The 21,215-nt window shown below is 38.1% G+C and overlaps 2 protein-coding genes across 6 annotated transcripts in view; one reads left to right on the forward strand and one right to left on the reverse strand.

Moving 5' to 3' along the window:
- The window catches only part of ASB7 (ankyrin repeat and SOCS box containing 7), a 47,327-nt gene extending 45,178 nt beyond the window's left edge, over positions 1 to 2,149 (reverse strand). Inside the window, exons 1-2 of one of the 2 annotated variants that reach the window (XM_007119367.4) lie at positions 1,720 to 2,149; positions 1,455 to 1,549 (exon numbers count right to left, since the gene is read on the reverse strand). The gene's annotated coding sequence lies outside the window, so the exon portion shown is untranslated. The remainder of the gene's footprint in view (positions 1 to 1,454; positions 1,550 to 1,719) is intronic. The other variant, XM_055088168.1, reaches the window with a different exon arrangement.
- Positions 2,150 to 2,728: 579 nt separating this feature from the next.
- LINS1 (lines homolog 1) overlaps positions 2,729 to 21,215 on the forward strand; it is a 19,749-nt gene continuing 1,262 nt past the window's right edge. The window contains exons 1-8 of one of the 4 annotated variants that reach the window (XR_008618595.1): positions 2,729 to 2,987; positions 12,235 to 12,727; positions 12,829 to 12,918; positions 13,761 to 13,902; positions 14,363 to 14,953; positions 16,176 to 16,347; positions 17,648 to 17,820; positions 18,201 to 18,276. Coding sequence is in view for 3 of the 4 variants with exons in the window: in XM_055088169.1 (XP_054944144.1) it covers positions 12,329 to 12,727; positions 12,829 to 12,918; positions 13,761 to 13,902; positions 14,363 to 14,953; positions 16,176 to 16,347; positions 18,201 to 19,086 (2,280 nt within the window). In the remaining variant the exon portion in view is untranslated. The other 3 variants (XM_007119365.4, XM_055088170.1, XM_055088169.1) reach the window with 3 other exon arrangements.

A 21,215-nucleotide genomic window follows, 5' to 3' on the forward strand; every position in this document is an offset into this window, starting at 1 on the left:
CACATTCTACCTAGCTTTTACTGAAATGAAGTGGACCCTACATATACATACAAAGGGTGCCCTAAATGTTCACTGTGTAACAGTCATTGGTAGATACTGATTTTAAATCCCATTCAGTAGCATACGCTCTCATTTTGGTGTCCAGTTCCAGGTCTCAAGAATATGCAAACCCTCAGAGCCCCTTAAAAGTCTCTTTAGCTGTACCTTGACAATTAGAAGAATCAGGAAAGACATTAATTTCCTTTTCTGGAAGGCAGAAAGTCCAGTAGAACAGAGTAAGTCAAAGATTTCCTAACAACTTCTGCTATTTTAAGTACTTCTTTGTACCTAAAATTCCCTAAACAATCTGAGATATTAAAATAACTCTGAGATTAACAAGTCACTTTATACTCCTGCTATTGGATGTTAGAGAAGCTATTCATTTGGCTAATTTCTCAATTAACTCTTACATAATTTCCCTGTTCACAATCCCTCTTTAGAACTTACATGAATGTCCTAAACCTACCTTTAGTGCATTTTCAGAGGCAGCAACGAAATACAGCAGCAGAAATGTGATCACATGAATTAGATGCTTAAATTTCAATTTAACAAACTCTCTGTAAGGATTTTGAAATGAGAAATCTTATGAAGAGTGCCAAAATAAAACCCTAGATTCTAAACACACCAAAACATTCTTTTGTTTTAAAATTCCTGACAGTCAAATGATTAACAAGATATTGTGTAAAGTTTTATAAGTATTAGAAAATGAGGTATAACAAATACTTTGTATCTTTTTATAAGAGTTTCAGAGCCCATCCACATCTGTCACAGAGAAACATACAAAAGCCCAAAGAGTTAATTATACATAAGTGCTTCGGGAGGGAGTATTGCTTTCATACCATTCATACTACTAAGGTACACAGATTCACTTTTTACTAGAGAAAAAGAAGTCACATTATTTTCTGAAACTCACAAATTTCAAGCTATTACTGTACCATCCTCTACCAAACCCCTATCAGTTAGGTAACTCAAAAGATTTTCTGATGGAGGTAGAGGAAAGATGAGAGGAAAGAATAGGGGAAAACAGAAAATTGTGGTCTAACTGAAAAGCAGAGTCATTCGGAATTAACAAGCCATTAACAAGGAACTGAGGAATTCCTATGAGAGTAAGAGGGGCAGGGGGAGCTACAAAAAGGTCTCAAAGTCTCTGAGCTGGGTAAATGGTACAGTGCACCAAAAGATAATGCAAAACACGGAAACACACTGTACAGAGAGAAAGGGGAAAAACATGTTCCTGGGAAAGAGAAGTTATTAAAATGTTAAGGATTGGGGCACGGGCAGTGTTTTTGTTTTTGCTGGGAAACCCGGAGCCAGGAAAGGGTTGCATTCCCAGGTAACCATCCTGAAAATAAAGCACTGCTTAATGAGTAGGGGCCAGGAATAAACAGTGGGGGAGGGGAGGGCTGGCTTATTACCTTTATGGAGGATGCTGGTCAGAGGTTCTCTGCTGCTTCTCTGTTGGGTGGGCAGCCCCGTTCCTGCTCTCTCGACTCCCCTAGCCCGCTCAAACCTGGAAATCAGAAACCTGTGAGTGGTACAGTACCCCGGGGGCGAGGAGGAGGGGGCTCTGAGGAAGGGGGAGCAGAGGAAGAGACTGGTAAAAGGCAAGCAGGAAGAAGCAGTGATTCTCCTCCCTCCCAGGCCAGCCCCCTTCCCCTCAGGGGAGGTAACTGACTTTACCTGTCTCCTCAGCTGCTGCTTCTCTTCTTTCTTTCAGCCTCCTCCACACTCACCAACTTCTCCATTGAAGAAACAGCCCAGGCAGGGCCGGACACGGGTGTTCTTGATCCTCCTCGATGCCTCACGGCCCCAGCCCGGCGAACAGCCAGACTGCCGAGCAGACTGGAGGCGGCGGTCCTGGCCGCCGGGCAGCCTCGGGGCAGGGGTGCAGGGAGGAAGTCCCGGCTCGGGTGGGGGGGCAGTCCCCGTCTAAGGGCTCGGAGCAGGGGGCTGCCGCGCTCCGGGCCGGAGGCTCCCAGCTACGAGGGGACACGGGAGGTCTCGGGGCAGCGAGGTCCCAGGTCATTCAGGGTCCGAAGTGCCAGACGCGGGGGCTCCAGACAGGGGGCTTTCGGGATGCACTTTGCACTGAGCCACCCCCGCCCCCTCCCTCCAGCACTTTGGGGTCACTGGGATGGGACCAAGCCTTCAGCAGCCAATCAGCGGCCGCACTGGAGCCTGAGCCCGGAGCCGTAAACCAGGTCCGGGGTGGGTGGGGGTGGGGGGGTGGAGGCAACTTGGTTGGTTGGTTGCTTCCTTCCCTCCTCCTTACCCCAGCAGCACCCACCCCTTGCCTGCCGTAAAGCCGCCTGTGCATTCGCGACAGTTAGAAGAGGCGTGCCGATCGAGGTTAGGACTCGTCTCCGATTGGCTTCACTCACTTCCCCCTCCCCGTGGCTTCCGCTGCTCCGCCCCTGGCGGAGTGACTCGAAGCGGTTGCTAAGAAACACTGTAGGCCGAACAGGCCCTCTGCGCATGCGAAGAGGAAACGCCTTGTACTTTCCGTGAACTACGGTGTCTTGGAAGGGGTTGGGGCTCGCTCGAATGGCGGTGTGAAAGCGGAGTGGCTTGAGTCAGATCCCTGGCAGGTAACTGGGAGCAGCCGCTAACCTCGGCGGCGGGGGAGGCGTGTGTGCGGCTGACTGAGAGGCTGTTCCGGGGCTTAGGATTGCGGAGGCGTCAGTCTCCAGGAAGCCAGGAGAGGGGCGCTTTGTCCCGCCGCTCTCCTCAGAGCTTTTTAGACTCGAGTGCCGGGTCCTGGGCTCCTCTCTCGGTCCCTGAGGCTCCGCTAGCTCCCAGGCTGGGCGTGCCTCGCCTAGCGTGTAAAAGAGGACTCTCTGTGGGGTGACGGTGACGCTTCAAGGGCTTTCCTGCAAGAACAGCGACCCTCACGAATTCCTGTGAATGGAAGGGAAAAGAGTGGAAAATATGGGAGGTGGACGTGTTTAGTAAGTGCATGTTTTCGTTTAGCCGGTATTTACCCGCCGGGCACTGTTCTAGCCGTTAGGGAGACAACGGTGAACAAGATAGAATAGATGCAATCATTTGCCCTCGTCACTTTAACAGAGAGACCGACAAACACAAAATTATTTATCAGATAGGGATAGGTTATGTAAAGAAAAGCAGAATAATGGGCTCGAGATTGGCTAGGGCGCGATGGCTATTTTAGATAGGAAAGGTCTCTGAGGAAGTGACGTTTGAGTATCGATCTGAGTGAGGAAGAGCCAACCATGCCAAGATCTGAGGGAAGAATTTTTCAGGCAGCGACATCAAAAGCGCAAAGCTTCTGACGCTGGAATATTTGCTGTTGACAGGAACTACAAGAAAGAAGGACAGGTAGTCAAGCAGCGTAAGAGGGAGCATGGTTAGTAATGAAGTTGAGGGTGGGGGGGGTGCGACAGGCTGCGGATCTTGCAAGACCTTGTAGCGGGTGGGTGGAAAGTTATCATATCTGTTTATGTTTTGAAAAGATCACTGGCTGCTCAGTGGAGAAGACTGTAGCTGAGAGTGAGGTTAAGGCAAATGTGAAAGACTGTTGTAGTAGTCCAGGCAGTAGTTGACATTATCTTAAACTAAGTCACCCAGTACACCAGATGTTTGACTACCACCGATGTCTTCAAAGAAAGGCCTAACTCTATAAAGGAAGTATGCATTTCAACATATCAGCTGTTTTTGTTTAATAAAATATATTAAGATGTTTTGTGGCAGATGGGGGGTCACTGCAAACACTTTAAATTGATATCCTGGTATTTTATTGTACATTATCATTCATTTATCAAGAATACTCGTTTTGGTGTCCTCTACATGAGCTACTTATTGGCTTAGGTGGGCAAACTGGGTTCAGGCCTGCCCAGGGAAGCTCATAGTCAAGCTTAGGGGAACCAAACTAGAAAATAGTTATGGACAATTCAGTGAGAGAAATACTGTGTATAGGCTGAGGGAGCACTTGGCAGGGTCCTCTAATCCTGACTTGGATATGTGGAGGGCTCCCCAAGACTGGAGGTTTCCTAGTTGAAGGTTGAGAGTGGGAGGGAAATGGTTGAGTGTGATTTAGAAAGAATGGGCCAAGCAAAGCTTGGGAATCCTTAACGTGCACAGCGTTTCTGAGGCCCTCAGAGAAAGCCTGCAGCTAAGTTTGTGGGGCACAGAGATGAGAAGACCCCAAGAGCCAGATCTCAAAGGACATGCTAAGGCATGTTCAAGGATTTGGACTTTATCCGAATGAAAGTTGAGATGTTTTTCAGAAGGAAGTGGGTGTAGGGTGGGCCAAGAAACAGCCACTTAGCACGGACTCTGTTGCGGTTGTCCAGGGTAGGAGTGGTGTACTGTTAACAGTGGCAGTGAGGATGGAGAGAAGTGAGGTTAGGAAGGGTCCAAGAACATAGCCAGGTTTCTCACTTGGGTGACTATGAGATACAGGTGCCGTACACTGAGATGGCAAGTTTGAGAGGCCATAGATTGAGTTGAGTTTGTATTGAAGGTGTTGTGGAAACTCCAAGTGCAGCTCTTCACTGGCATTGAGATACATGAGTGTGGAGCCCAGAAGAGAGCTAGACCTAACTGTGGGTTCTGAGTTGTTAGCATGTAGGTATTAATTGAAGACATTGGAAGTCCATGAAACATTTAAGGGACTACAGTCAACCCTCTGTATTCACGGGTTCCACATTCAACCAACCTCAGATCAAAAATATTTGTAAAAAGAAAAACAGTTCCAAAAAGCAAAACTTGAACTTGCCACCAGCTTAGCAACTATTTACATACCATTTACGTTGTATTAGGTATTGTAAGTAAGAGATGATTTAAAGTATAGGGGAGGATGTGCATAGGTTATATGCGAATACAACGCCATTTTATGTAAGGGACTTGAGCATCCACAGATTTTGGTATCCCTGAGGGGTCCAGAACCAGTCTCATACCCAGAAATGACTGTAGAAGGAAAGGGGTCCAGCAAGCGTGTCTGAGAAGGAATCTCCAGAGAGAAAGAAGGAACTCCAAGAGAAATTGACTTGTCAAGGATTAGTGTGTGTTTAGAAAAAGGCAAAAATATTTTTAATGGAAGGACTTCACAATTATTTTCTGTGTGAACATGTGCCCATTTTTCCTTTAAAGAATATACCCTTTGGCCAGCAAGTCTACTGATGAAATTGTAAGCAGAAGCCCCTTTTAAGAAGAAAACTTGAAGACTTGCAGGGGGAGGGGAGTGAAAAGATGTATTATAAAGTGAGAACCCTCATGTATGATAGAGAAGGCACTGAAATTCTATGGATTGATGATTAAATTAATATTTACATCTGGTGAGCCCTAAAGACTTCTTTCCCTTGTTCTGTGTAAGGCTTTTCAGAAAATACAAATTCTTAAAAGAACATTCTTGCTAAACATTTGCTTAGATTAGAAGTAATTAAAGTTGTGTATTATTAAAAGCCAGGCTGCAAATTATACAAGAAAAGTTTTTAATCACTTCTGGCTGTTTTTTTAAACCAAATCCACCCAGAAAGTATCATATCTAACTGTATATTCAAAAGAATATGTGCAAAACTCTGCGAGCAGTTTCCAAAGGGGTTTCAACAAGAGCCTGGAACAGAGGTACTCTATTTGGAGGTAACTCTTCATAAAAAAACTTCTTTGAAGGCTACTACATATTTTTGGTTGTATAATTCCCAAGTTTTAAAAAATCAGCTATTTTTTATATCTTTTTACTTCTCAGCAATATTTCATAACTTTGAATTTCTAAATTTCCCTTCCTCCTTGAAGTACATAGCTGAATTATAATTAGAAACCAGTTATATTCAGACATATTAAATGATATTACATATTAGCAACTTCTGATCTTTCAATTCTGCCATGATTTCTTACTGGTTTATTATAAAAACAAAATAACATCACAAAAAGTTTGGAAAACAACTTACAATACCTCAACTTCAGTACCACCACCAACTGTACTTTTGCAAACTCTTTTTGTCTTCAGACATTTCACACAGTTCCAACGATATATGTGCTATGGGGAATTCCCTGGCAGTCCAGTGGTTGGGACTCCCACGCTGTCACTGCCGAGGGCCCAGGTTCGATCCCTGGTTGAGAAACTAAAATCCCACAAGCCACACGGCGTGGCCAAAAAAAAAAAAAAACCTCATGCCATGAATTTCTAGACTTTATCTGTGCATTCTGCCTAAATAATTACTGCTTCCTTCTTGGGAACCTGGATTGCCACCTGACATCCCTAGTACTCTTGGTTTCTGGAATTGTTTAGAGACTTTAGGAATCTCCTGGTCCAGTGATTTTCAAATTTTTGTAGAGTGGGACTCCAATGTAAAAAAGTCTATTAAAAGTGGTATTTTACTAGTATGAATGTAAGTTATAAGTTCAGTTTTATAATGTTTACTGATTATAGAATCAGGCCGTTTTGAATTCCAAAAAGAATGAAAGGAATGAATAAATATGTGAATAGTTATGGAGAACACGTTCAGTCTTACAGCCTCCTCAGCACCCACGCAGTTTGGATAGTGTGTTTGCAAAATGCTGCTTCAACCAAGACATGAAGGTCAATGAGCTTCTTAACAGAAGCTGGTATCTGAGTTGAGTCCTAATTTTTCCTAGCTTTTCCACTTCTCTAGTCATTTATTTTTCACTTGAAATCCTTTGTTCAGGTTGCAACAATTTTTAAGATTACTGACAGATACAATTATATCACAACCAGGGAACATGGTATTACCACACTTTCACAGAATGTGCTACTAGATAATTCTAAATTGCTTTATTGTATTGGTGCTCTCAAATTTGGTAATTCTTAAATTATAACTTTTCATTCATTGAAAAGTTTAGATTGCATAATATTTTTTAACAAGTTAAAATTGATTAGATTTCACCAGACATACTTCATTTTCCATTCAGTTAGGTGATATGAAATTCACACAAATGGAAACACTAATTTTACAACATGTAAATGAAATAATTCAGGATCAACGTTTATGATGTTTTAGTTCATAAAAGCCTGACTCAGCCTGAATTGAGTTTATACCCTGCATGGAAGCAGACTTGATCGTTGGAAAAATGCTCAAGCCCCACTGCAGCAACTCTGATTCAGTTGGTTCCTAGGGCTCAGGCATTTTTCCTAGTGCCCCAGAGAGTTCAGTGTGTGACTGAAGTCAAGAATCACTGCCCAGGAGGCTGTGTCTTAACGCACGCAGCGTTGGTGGAGAGAGTAAGCAGGTTATGCCCTGATGACAGCAGACACCATTCTTGGGACTGCAGGGAGATCGGGACCTGTGTGTTGTAAATAGGGCCACCAGACACGCAGTCCCATCATCTGCCTTTTAGCCTAACTTTGTTCAGCAGTATCTGGCAGGAAAGGAGGATGGGGATGGATAGAGAAATTCCACTTTGACCTCACGGTCCCAGCAAAAAAATGCTGAAAGAAAGGAAGCTAACTACTGGCTCTTGAACTTCTTGTAGCCCTGATTCTGCTAATTTAAGGGATGTTTTTCCCTCAAGTGTAGTTTTAATTTGCACTTTACTGTGACTTCAACGTGTGCAGCTCGAGCACATTGTTAGGTGTGTAACACAGTAAAGACTGAATGAGCTCAGAACTCAAGCCCTGCTATAGATAGTACTGCATTTATAATTTTTTGACATGAAATTTTTATTGTATTTTAAAATTCAGAAGTTAAAAATTACACAGCAGTTAAAAATTTTTTTGAGATCAAAACAGTACTAAAATGAACTTTGGAACTGATTTTAGGATTATTTTGGACATACACACTACTCATGGACACTAAATGAATGAAGTTAATAAATCCCTGAGAACTTGACTGAAGCAGAATATTCAGCCATGAACATATTCAATAAATATTTGTTAATACTACTGTGTACCTGGCATTGTGCTAGGAGCTGGGGAAGAAGTGATGAACCAGACTCCTCTTAAGGCAGGAGTGTTACAAATTATTGCACAGATAACTTAAAGTACAATTGTGACACATTCTGTAAGACAGCAGTGGTGCTGGGAGACTGAGAGTATCTCAGGAGGACCTAACCTTGATGGAGAAAGTCATTATTATTAGTTTCAGGTGAGCAACGTAATGATTCAATATTTGTATATACTGCAAAATGATCATCACAATAAGTCTAGTTAACATCCATCTCCTCACATAGTTACAGATTTTTTGTGTGATGAGAACTTTTTAAGATCTACTCCCTTAGAAACTTTCAAATATACAATACAGTATTGTTAGCTATAGTCACCATGCTGTACATTCCATTCCATGACTTACTTATTTTTTACCACCTTCAGCCATTTTGCCCACACTCCACCCCCTGCCTCTCTAGTAAGCACCAGTCTGTTCTCTGTATCCATGAATTTGGGTTTTTTTTAGATTCCACATATCAGAGATCATACGGTATTTGTCTTTTTTAATCTGACTTATTTCACTTAGTATAATGCCCTCAAGGTCCATCCACATTGTCACAAATGGCAAGATTTTGTTCTTTTTTTATGGCTGAAGAATAATATCTATAGATATAGATATATAAATATATAGATATCACATTTTCTTTATCCATTCATCCATTGATGGACACTTAGGTTGCTTCCATGTCTTGGCTATTGTGGATAATGCTGCAGTGAACATAGTGATGTATATATCTTTTCAAGTCAGTGTTTTCACTTCCTTTGGATAAATACCCAGAAGTGGAATTGCTGGATCATATAATAGTTCTAGTTTTAATTTTTTTAAGGGACCTCCATACTGTTTTCCATAGTGGCTGCACTAATTTACATTCCCACAAGGGTTCCCTTTTCTCCACATCCTCACCAACACTTGTTATTTCTTGTCTTTTTGATAAACAGCCAATCTAATAGGTATGAGGTGGTATCTAATTGTGGTTTTGATTTGCATTTCCCTGATGATCAATGATGTTGAGCATCTTTTAGTGTTACCTGTTGGCCATCTGTATGTCTTTGGAAAAATGTCTTTTCAGATCCTCTGCCCATTTTTTAATCAGTTTTTTGGTTTTTTTGTTTTTGCTATCAAGTTATATGAGTTCTTTATATATTTTGGATATTACCCCCTTATCAGATATATGGTTTGCAAATATTTTCTCCCATTTTGTAGGTTGCCTTTGCATTTGCTGCCTGATTCCTTTGCTTGCAATTTATGGAAACAACCTAAGTATGTGTCGATGGATGATAAAGAAAATAACAAAAACACCAAGCTCATAGATACAGAAAACAGATCGGTGTTTGTTAGAGATTGATGGGGTGTGGGGAGGTGGAGGGCAAATGAGTGAAGGGGATTAAAAGTTACAAACATCCAGTTATAAAATAAATAAGTCATGGGGATGTCATGTACAGCATGGTGACTGTGGTTAATAATACTGTATTGCATATTTGAAAGTTGCTAAGAGAGCAGATCTTAACGGTTCTCATCACACAAAAAAATTTTTGAAACTATATTGATGGATGTTAACTGGATTTATTGTAGTGATCATTTTGCAATATATAGAGAGTCATTATGTTGTACACCTGAAACTAATATAATGTTATATATCAATTATACCTCAATTAAAAAAAGAATCTGGTAAATGGTGTCTTCTGTTTGTGCCTTTCTTAACTTGCCCCTCCTTTAAAAAAATGGGGGAGGAGCATTGTTTTTTTATCAAAGTAAACATGTTCATTCATTTTTAACAATTTCACACCATAAATAGAAGAGCAAAGGAAGTAAAAGGAAGGAGTGGGGTGGGCAGGGCCTGGAGTCATTCCTCCTGTGTGTTGTCTTGTTTAACAGGGCCACCTGGGGCACAGGAAACACTGACAGATGTGCACTGGGGATTATTACAGAGACAATCATTTAACTTAAACCTCCCAGCATCATTATGCCCTTAAACATGGAAGGAGACTGAAGCTGAGGTGGTTTGTTTATTCTCATTTGTGGTAAAATTTAAGGACTTAAGATGTATAGAAATATAATTAGAAGTATTTTTATTGCTATAGCATTGAAATAAAAATAATTCCATTTGTGATTGAAAATTATATTAATAGAGTTGAGCATACAATATTAATTAAAACCTAATTAGGTAGATTTACTGATTAAATTAGTTTTAAAATAAATATTGTCACAGAATATTTTATATAATAGAATATTTTATATATAAAAATGTCAGTAGTTTTATTGGGAAGAAATGTTATAACTAAAATATAAAGTAAAATAAGTATGATGGAATTCATCTTTGAAGTAGAATATGAAAACTAATTTCTGGTATGTGACAGACAAAATATACCAGACAGTTAAGGAGATGATTTTATTCAAGCTATTGCAGCAGGGAGAATGTTTATTAATGGAAAACCTCTCAAAGAAGGAAAAAATGGGGAGTTTTATAAAACTAGGGAGTCAGTAAGGAAGGGTGAAGGTGGGTCCTATCTGGAAATACGGTCAGCCCTTTCTTGGAACACAGAAGGTTCAGTGCTTCTTAACCATGGCTGCTTTCTGGTAGTACAGGGCTCAGGTAAATTTTAACATTGTCAGATGGAACAAGGTTACTGATATTACCGTATTAAGTTATGTTTATAAATTGTGTGAGATACACACCATGGTTTGAAAATAGAATTCAGTGAAAACTTTACAGAAGCTTCATTTGTAACCTTAAAATCTATAGGTTTCTTAATATTTATTTCTGCACTGGAGGACTAGAACAGGGCAGCTTTGTCTTGTAGGGGTGACCAGGAATTGAAATTCCTCACAAGCTAAGCAAGGGGAAGAAACCAGTGGAGAGGGAGGTTTGAAGACCAAGGGCAGGCCAGGCGGCCCTATAGTAAAAGTAAGACCCGATAAAAGTGACAGCCCTCCCTATGAGGTCTCTTCCAGTGAGGAAGGAAGGAGGTTAAAGATGGGCATTTATAAGTGGGTCCGGGTAAAGGAGGGAATTTCATGGATTTTGTTTAATATAAATTTTAAAAGGACAAAATCATGACCCATATAAAAATGAACGCGGAACAATGATTTTATTTAACTAGTTAGTTAATGAAAGAACTAGACAAATGTCAACCATTTTAAAAGAAAAGTTGACTTTATATAGAGTAAAAGAATGTTGAAATGAGTTTACAGATGGAAGCAAAACTGGCTTTTCCCACTGCAGGAAGGGTTGCCCCTTCACCAGACAATTATGGGCATGTCCACAGACGAGAATTATTTGCATTGCTATCAGTTACCTACAATTTACCAAGGTGTAAAATAGCTCAAAGGCAGTGAAAAGACCAAGCCCTGTAGGATCCGATAATTCCCAGAGGCTCCAGTATTCCATTGAAAGGATATTCAGTAATCTCTTTTGCTTGCACCAAAGTCTTTCATTTTTCCTAGCCATGCTTGCTATGTAGTAACTACATGCTTTCTCTGATATTCAGTTATCAGTTGATTGCCCATTTCTCTGCTTTAAAAGCCACGTCTGATCCTTTCCTTTCTCCCCACTCTTTCTGGTCTCCATCAGGTCAAAGGAGCCTGGGGCAACCAGGATGTCTAAATTTATATCCAGCTACAAATACAAAATACAGTTTGCTCACGTTTGGATTGCTTTTGCTTAACGTCGTGTCTTTTTCTTGGGATGGCATTTAAAATTTTTTAATTTAATGTTATAAATAATAACCAGGGTTTCTTTATATTATATAATTTTAAGTTGGGAGTTAATCAGCAATAACCATAATAGTTTGGCCACATAGCAATCTAACTAGGTTTTCATCTATAAGTTGAAGGTAAAAGTTAATGAATTTGAGTTATTAGCCAAGTGGTTCTCAACCTGTATGATTTTGCCTCCCAAGGGCATGCTACTGGCATCTAGTGGGTAGAGGCCAGGAATGCTGCTAAAACTTCCTACAATGCACAAGACAGCTCCCCCAAAGCAAAATTACCCAGTTCCTACTGTTAATAGTGCCAAGGTTGAGAAACTCTGACAGCCCATTGAAAAATGTTAGAGGAAAGCTAAAGTTTTACTGTAATAAAATTTAAAATAATTTTATGATCTTAAATCTATATGAAAAACATAAATTTTATTTTTATGGTTTTAAAATTATCTTATTACCAATTTTCCATTTTTAGAAATTAAGCCATCAGTATTACCTTTAACTTGAGAGACTAAATGATTAACTGGAAACAGATGCCTTTCCCTTGTAATGTATATAACACTTATATTTTTAAATTATTTTTCCTATTTTAGGTTTCATTGAAGAAACATATTCATCCCATTTCTAAGATTAATATTTACAATTTGGATTTGTCGACCTTCTTGTAAGATATATTTGGCAATCAAAATGAAAGCTTTCTTTGAAGTTTTAGAACAATTATACAGGAAGGTACTTCTTGGAGCCGCACTTGAAAATGACAGCCATGATTACATCTTTTATCTCAACCCAGCATTTTCAGATCAAGATTGCTCTACAACCACCTCCTCAGACTGCTCAAACATCCTTGATGTTCAGGGCAAGCATCAGCCATCCTCTGTCAATTTGGCTACCCCTTCTGTAGCACCTGTGTGTTTGCAGAGACATTTTCAGATGAGCAGTACCCGAGAAATAATGCTCCTTCAGTTAACAGTGATCAAAGTGATGATAACCAGAATATTATCTGTCGAAACTGAATTGCATGCAAAGGAGAAATATAGAGATATAATTAAAATTCTTTTAAAATCATCTGACTTCGATTCTAAATTAGTAAGTGCATTTGCTTTTGGGGTTTTTTTTAAGATCTAGATTTTAAAAATATAAGTTTTAACATTTAGTAACAGTAGGTAAATTTATTTGTTTTCTTATAGACCTGTATGTTCCAAAACTCGGATAAATTGTTATCTCACATGGCTGCAAAGTGCCTTGCACTACTTCTGTATTTCCAATTGAAGGAAAAGGTAAGATAAGTAATCAAATTATGTTACTGTTTCTTTTATAGTTTCTTTAAAAATTGCTCTCTGGCATTCAATATTTTATCAATAAAATATTTGCTCACATAATAACGTGTAAATCCACAAAAGTTTAAGAATAGAATAATATGATGATGGCTTATATCAAGGATTAGAGTCTTAAATATGTTGTAAATCTTCACAAATCAGATTCTTAACCCAAAAGATGTGTTTCACGTCAGAGAGTTCATAACTTTCTTCAGATTGTCAAAGGAGTAGGTGGGCCTCCTTCCTCCCCTCCAAAAAAAGGTTTAGGAACCCCTGCTTGAGACTAAAACCATTTTCACAGGTTTAATATAAATGAATTCTAAGAGTGGTCCTCAGCATAATGAAAAAATATGAACAAATTATCAGATTTTTCTCTTATCTCTCAATTAATTAAAAAATCTAAATTTACTGACTTCTTTCAGCTATAATTGCTTGTTCCTTTCTTAAAATAACATTCTTTCCTGAATTAAAAAAGGCAGTATTTGCAGTAGAAAATTTGGGAAAAGAGAAAATGTATAAAGACAAAAATAAAAATTACATATCATTCCAGCTACCAGAGATAATAACCACTGCTAATATTTTCATGTTCCCTTTGATCTTTTATTTCTATGGCATATTGAATTTCTTGATTTAAGGAATATTAGGATATTTGTGTCCTTGTTTTAACAAATATTATCATAGTTTTTTTTTTGGAAGGGAGTAAGCAATGTTGTATTGAGTTGTATATAGTAGGTAATTTGTAATTGTAAAGAAAATATTGTATTATAACTTACTTACTCCTTTAAATTTTTTCTAACTTCTAGATAACATTGAGTAATTCCTGGATTTCTTTTTGCCAAAAAAATCTTTCTGAATATTCTGAAAGTGATAAAGTAGTATACTGCCTCTGGATGCTTACCTTTGTAATAAAAGAAATCTTTAAAGATACATGTTCACAAAAAGCAGGTATGAATTATGTTTCCCCGTAAACAATGGTCATTATCTTGTTCCCAAGGAGCATTATAGTTATATAATGAAGAGTAAAACTTACTTTACAACGTCTGATCTGTCTTGAAGTATGAAAAACTAAAGAATTGTGCCCCATATTTTTTGACTGAGGATACCTTTTTAAAAGGAAAAAATGTAAAACTTAACTATTATTAAAAATTGAAATTAAAGCTTTTCATTTTTATATATCCTTTGCATCGTCTGATGTTACTGCTATTTGTAAAATGTGTATTAGCCATGGTTATTAGCTCTTATTTTTAGTCTGTGTATCTTCATTTGTTCATGTTAGAGGTAAACAATCCAATCCATTTTTTCATCTTATAAAGGGATAATAATTATAAAAATTGAATTGTAAAATTGTTTTTTAAGAAGTCTTTGTTTTTCCTGTTGCTTATAATTACTATTTTTTTAATCACAGAAATTCTAAAGCAGTTCCTGGCTCCTTTTGACACTGTTTTTGAAGTCTTTTACAATTCCTTATTTTCTCAGCATTTTGAAAACCACCAAGATACTTCTAAACTAATAAACAGCTTGATATGTTTTCTGGAATTGCTTGAACTTCTTATAGCCTCCAGAATCCACCTGAAGTTACATTTCACTTGCCAGAGGATTTTATTTTTGAAACCTTCTTGCGTGTTCGATGTTATTACCTGGCCTATTCAGGCTTTTGTCAAAAGGAAATTCATCATATTCATCAAAAAGTGCCTTCTCTGCAAAGTGGGTGAAGACCTTTGTCGGGGATCTGTCCCTACCTTCATGGCACCAGATCATCCTTTAGATGTGGACCTGTTGGCTTTGGCTGATGCTGTTCTGCAAGCTGTGGATTTGGGCTTGTTGAGGACACTGTCTGTCTATGGAAAACCTTCCTGCTTTGGAGGCGATGAAGTCCAACCTGGATGTGAGTGTGTTCCTGGTCCAGATCATGTGATCCTTAGAGCAGCGAGCTTACTTATCATTAGATCCTTAGAAATCAAGTTTCAAAATGGTGCTTCAGCAAATGAAATGAAAGGTAACTCTCTCAACTCCTTTTGTATGCAAAGTAATGGGTAATTATTTACTGAAGTAAAATTATTCATAATTATCAAATCTCAGGACTGTAATTTCACAATTTAAGCTATATGTTATTCTAGTTATAATTTATTTTCTTCAGAAAAAGAGAAAAAACTAGAATTGCCTTAAAAAAAGTTTCAGTTTTGTGCTCTAAACTGAATTTGCATAGTATAGTTAATAATTGTGTTTAAAAAAAAAAGATGCTGTTGAGTCACTTTGAAGTAAGCAATGTAAGTCAATTCATATTCAGATATTTGTAGTATATTATTCATATTTTCCTTCATAAAATTGGTATATCTACTAATACAGATTTTTGACAATTAGGAGTTGAATCGAAACTATTATGTCAGAAGTTATATTGATGAAGAAATTTTTGTATAAAATTTCCAGGATGTTAACTTAGAGTCCAAAGAGAGCCATTTAAAGTATTCAGTGTAGGTGCTGGGGAAGGTTATGTCCTCTGTTTCATTTGAGAAAAATGAATAGTAAACATCTCTAAACAAGCAGTATAGAGTTTCAGTGAAAGGTTTGAATTGTAAGCAATGACTTCCCTGAATTGCTTTAGATAACATTTAGCTTGTAGTAACAACATGCAAGATATAATCCTGTGCAGTTATCATTTACAACACTAGATGGCGTGTGTTATATGTCAAGAATTTTAAATTGCAGTTAAAACTCCTCAAAACCTTTTTGACTTTTGTGCTTAATAGTAGTACTTTCTTTTAATACTTTAAACAATTTTAAACAAACAAAAAAATTTTTTTCTGTTACTTTGAGGGCAAATTATTTTTGTTTGGGTGCCTTGTTGCCTCTAGTAACAAACCATGTGGCATCCAGTGAAGTGATTTCTGTTGCCTACTACTCATTCATTTATATGCTTTTAGCAAGACTTTATGTAACTTTTATTTCTCAGAGATAATTAGTTATTTGGCAGCGTGGGAAGTAGATGATCTGGCTATATATTTTAACTGTATCCTACTGAGTGGGTCATTTTTTTCTCTGAAGCTCAGCTTCCTAATATACAGAGTGGAGATAATCCCTAACTCACAAACTTTTTGAAAGTGTAAATTATGAAAATGAATTTTAAAGTATTCTAGATATTATAAATTTATATATAGGCAAGTTATTATAAATGCATTCATAAACTGTTGCTTGCTCTTTGAAATTTGCATTTTTTGAAGTTGATTTACAGAGGTTCATGTCTGAGTTACTGACCTTCTTAAAGCCTCACCTTCAGCCCTCTCTGCAATCACACAATCTTTGTGAGTGGTTGTCTAGGGTCTTCATAGAACAAGACGATGACATGCTGGAGGCTGCCAAAATAGCAATGGGCATCTACCTGAAGTTGACCAGGTTTGTATATTTTAAAGTAATTATACTAACTACATGCCAGGAAAGCAGAAAACATTTTTAATAATGTGTTGGACATATATTTACTTTCCATCATTAGGGAGAAAAAAAAATCCCTAACAATCTTGTGGTTTCCTTATAAGTTCCAATTCCTTTCTTTAACCCTGCCGTACATGAAAATAGATTACATTTGAGTTCTCATTATGAAAACTTGGCTGGCTAGGCAGATCTAGGGATTAGAACTAGACTGAGATTAGACAGCATGGGTTCTGGCTGAGTCTCCACCTTTGCTTTACCTGTGTGATCAGGAATAAGTTAATACACTTGTCTAAGTCTTAATTTAATTGATGTTTAAGAACTCTTTTCACCTCTGAGACTAACTTGTCTGTATTGAACTTTTGTAAGGTGATTTTTGCCTTTGTAAAGGTGAGTACAATCTTGTAAGTAATCAAAGGAGCTGTTGTAAATTTTCATTTTAATGTACAGTTGAACTGGGATTGATATCATCTTGAGGCAGATATCTGAAATTGATTATGAACTTACGTTACTGATGACATACTGATCCTATTTCTGTTTATTAAAACAGCTGTACTTGGTCAATCTTGGGTCAATCTTCTTGTGGCAAATATCTGTAATTGGTAATGAAGTTAATAACTGAAGACCTTTTACACTGTTTCTGCTTCTGCTTTATTAAAACCTTAAAGTATTTGCTTTATTTCCATTTCTTTCTTGGCTTCAGAGAAAGGGATTTCTTACTAATGACTGTCGGTGCAGTGTTGTGCTGCCAGTTCTTACTTGTATTATGACACTGCTGGCAGTGGCTGCTTTCAGACTGTAAGAGTTTGGGGCCAGTTTTCAAAAGGTTCTAATCAAGAACACAGAATTCCTGCATGCGATTTGAATTAGGCTTAGAAACGGTCAAATACAAATTCCGTCTGAATGCACATGCCTCGTACAGTATATCTTAGTTGTATTCAAAGCTGACTTCTTACTCCTCAAGAAAGAGGAAGCCTCTGAATTAAATTTACTTTGTATGTGAATTTCTAACTTTCTTAGCTTGAGTTTAGTGTGCTCACAGAGGCATGTGCTCATGTCATATGTATTTTTTTTAATGTAACTGTATTAGTTAAGAGTGACTGGCTGTAAATGATAGAAATCAACATAAGTTAGTCTAAGCAAAAAAAAAAAAAAGGAATTTATTGGCTCTTAATTGGGAATTCTAAGGGGTCAAATTGGCATCAGGTATAACTGTATATGACTCAAACCATGTAATTGATTATTTCTCTTTGTTTCTATCTCCCAGCTCTGAATTAATTCTCAGACAGGGCCGGCCACCAGCAGTGCCAGGCTTACAGCAGCCTTACAGTTATAATCTTTAATGGTGCCAGCAGAAGTCCTGGAGAGATCTGATTAGCCTGCGTGGGTCACAGATTCATGTTGGAATCATGGTGGCCAGGAGCTTGGGTACTCTGATTGGTCAGTCTGGGTCACATGCCCACCCCTGTTGAGGCAAGTGTGGAAGGAAAGGAAGGAGGTTAATTCCCACCTTACCACAGGGAATTAGTTACCTGTAGGAACAAGGAATTCTGATGTCAAGAGACAGGAAGACAGAGGACTTTAATTGGGCAGGTAAAAACTAGAACTGCCAAAGTCAATGGATTTTATTTATTTTATTGAATCAGATTTATATGGAGTTTGTGGAAAAAGAGATTGTTTTGAAATTTTTTTCTTTTTAAAATAATGCATACATTAAAAAGAAATCTGATAGGAGAATTTATGGTTTGTGAATTACATCTGTCAAAACTTACATTTGTAAACAGTCATTAATCTGAAGTCTCTGCTCTCTTTATTTTCAGAGAATGTGAAGCTACTGAAAGCTTGACCCAAGAAAAAGAAATGTGGAACCATCACACACATGAAAATGGCTATAATCCACACTGTATTTTTTTATTCTTATTAAAAAATATAGGATTTGATTCTACAGTTCTTCTTGATTTTTTGATTTCATCAGAAACCTGTTTTCTTGAGTATTTTGTTAGATATTTAAAATTATTGCAAAAAGACTGGGACAATTTTTTCACCATTTGCAAGTACTTTGAGATAACTGAATCTAAAGATAACGTAAATATTTGTTGTTGTATCTCCTCACTTGTCCAAGACAGAAGCAGCAACCAAACAGAACCTAGTCCTTTGGCTGTTCTTGGTAATCACAGAGATGCTCATGCTTGGGTCTCCTGGGCTTCTGAAGCTTCTTCTGAACCACTGAACCATGTTGTGATGTCTGAGGAAGCCCAGGCCACACTCCAGGCTAATAGTCTGTCTCCCCCACGAACTTCTCAACGTCTGGTAGATTATGAAACCTCTGATGATTCTGAAGAAGAATCCACAGACCAGCGTTTAGCAAACAGTAGACTAACATCTTTACACCAAGAAGCAATGAAGAAAATTCAAGACACAGTTGGAACAAGTAGGGATAAAAAAGAACTTAGCCTGGAGTCTCAGTCAAGGTCTCTGGTTCCCAAAGAATCTAATACTCCCTTCTCTGTTGATTGTGACATAGGCCCAAATAACATTGCTTCTAAAGTGGGAATATCTTACAGAACAGTAAAGTGCTTTGAAGAGCTACAAGGTGCCATTTATCGTTTGCAGAAGAAAAATCTGTTCCCATATAATCCAACAGCACTTTTGAAGTTGTTAAAACATATCGAGACAATGTATAATAGAAGTATGACTCCTTTGTAAAATAGGAACTGTTTTTCCCTAACATAATTGTGCCTTAATGAGATAACAGTAAAAAAAAAAAAAAAAAAAAAAAAAAAACTTCAAAAGGGTTTTCTAACATGCTTTTCCTTTGCCTTTTGGAAGCTGCCTAGTGACTGAAAAAGATACATCAAATGACAAGTCACTTGATACAAGTATAGCACTCAAAATTTATGGTAGTTCAACTTACACAAATTTGGGATAGTTATTGTATTAGTTTCTTATTGCTGCTGTAAAAATTACCACAAACTTGGTGGCTTAAAACAACAGAGATTTATCCTTTCACAGTTCTGGAGGCTAGAAGTTCAAAATCAAGATGGCTACAGGGCCACACTTTCTCTCAAGGCTCTAGGGGAGAATCCTTCCCTGCCTGTTCCTAGCTTCTGGCCATTGCTGGCAATCCTTGGTATTCCTGGACTTGTAGCTGCATCACTCCAGTCTCTCTCTCTGTTGTCACATGACATTTTCCCTGTGTGTCTATCTGTATCCAGTTTCCCTCTTGTAAGGACACCAGTCACTGGGTTAGGGCCCACTCTCATCCAGTGTGACCGCATCTTAGCTTAATTATATCAGCAAGTACCCTATCTCCAAATAAGGTCACATTCACAGGTTCTGGGTAGATGTGAATTTTGGGAGGGATGCTGTTTAAGCCAGTATGGTTATTATTTCCCCCTGAGGTGTTTACGTGTAATGTGATATATAAAAAACTTAAATCTTAGCAGTTTTTTAAAGAGCGGTGATTAGCTCTATATGTATATATGTGGTCTATGAACACAAGTGTATTCTTTAAAAAGTTTTAATAGGTAATTTTCATATTTAAAATGGTTGTGATATGGATAATTCTGTCTTTTTGAGAGGAGGCAGTAAATTCAAGTTTTCATGTCATTACAGGCATACCTCATTTTATTGTGCTTCACTTTATTGTGTTTTGTAGATATTGCATTTTTTACAAATTGAAGGTTTGTGGCAATCCTGTGTCATACAAGTCTTTTGGTGCCATTTTTCCAACAACATTTGCTCACTTTGTGTCTTTGTGTCACATTTTGGTAATTGCAGTATTTCAAACTTTTTCATTATTTGTTACAAATACAAAACTTTAATGGATGAGGAGTTGCTTCTTATGGATGAGCAAAGAAAGTGGTTTCTTAGGATGAAATCTGCTCCCGGTGAAGATTCTGTGAAGGTTGTTGAAATGACAACCAAGGATTTAAAATATTATATAAACTTAGTTGATAAAGCAGCGGCAGGGATTGAGAGGATTGACTCCAATTTTGAAAGCACTTCTACTGTGGGTAAACTGTCAAATGCATTGCTTGCTACAGAGAAATGGTTCATGAAAGGCAGAGTCCATCAGTGGGGCAAACTTCATGGCTGTCTTATTTTAAGAAATTGCCACGGCCACCGTGATCAGTCAGCAGCCATCAACATTGAGGCAAGATTCTCCACCAGCAAAAAAATTACACCTTGCTGAAGGCTTAGATGATGGTTAGCAAGTTTTAGCAATAAAGTATTTCTTTATTAAGATATATAGGCATAATGCCATTGCACACTTAGTAGACTACAGTATAGTGTAAATGTAACTTTCATATGCACTGGGAAACCAAAAAATCCGTGTGACTCACCTTGTGATATTTGCTTTATTGTGGTGATCTGGAACTGAACCCGCAATATCTCCAAGGTCTGTGATGGATTTATATACTGAGAGCATAACTATATTGCGAAGGTCAGTCTGTCATTAAGACAATCTGAAATATTGTCCTTAAAATATTTTTTAAATGATTCTTTTATAGAGAAATATAAGGAGACTGAACCTATCAGACATTAAAATATATTTTAAAGCTGTGTTAATCAAACCAGGGTAGTACTCATTCAGGTAGAAATGGGAAGATCAGTGGAACTAAACAGAGGATGGCTAATCAAAATAACAGTGAGATATTAATGTTAACCAAAGAGAAATGCAGAGGTCAAAAACTCTGTTTGGGGGGCTTCCCTGGTGGCGCAGTGGTTGAGAATCCGCCTGCCGATGCAGGGGACACGGGTCCGTGCCCCGGTCCGGGAAGATCCCACATGCCGCGGAGCGGCTGGGCCCGTGAGCCATGGCCGCTGGGCCT

This window comes from Physeter macrocephalus, chromosome 11 (genome assembly GCF_002837175.3).
Source record: "Physeter macrocephalus isolate SW-GA chromosome 11, ASM283717v5, whole genome shotgun sequence".
In the NCBI taxonomy this organism is placed as follows: Eukaryota; Metazoa; Chordata; class Mammalia; order Artiodactyla; family Physeteridae; genus Physeter; species Physeter macrocephalus.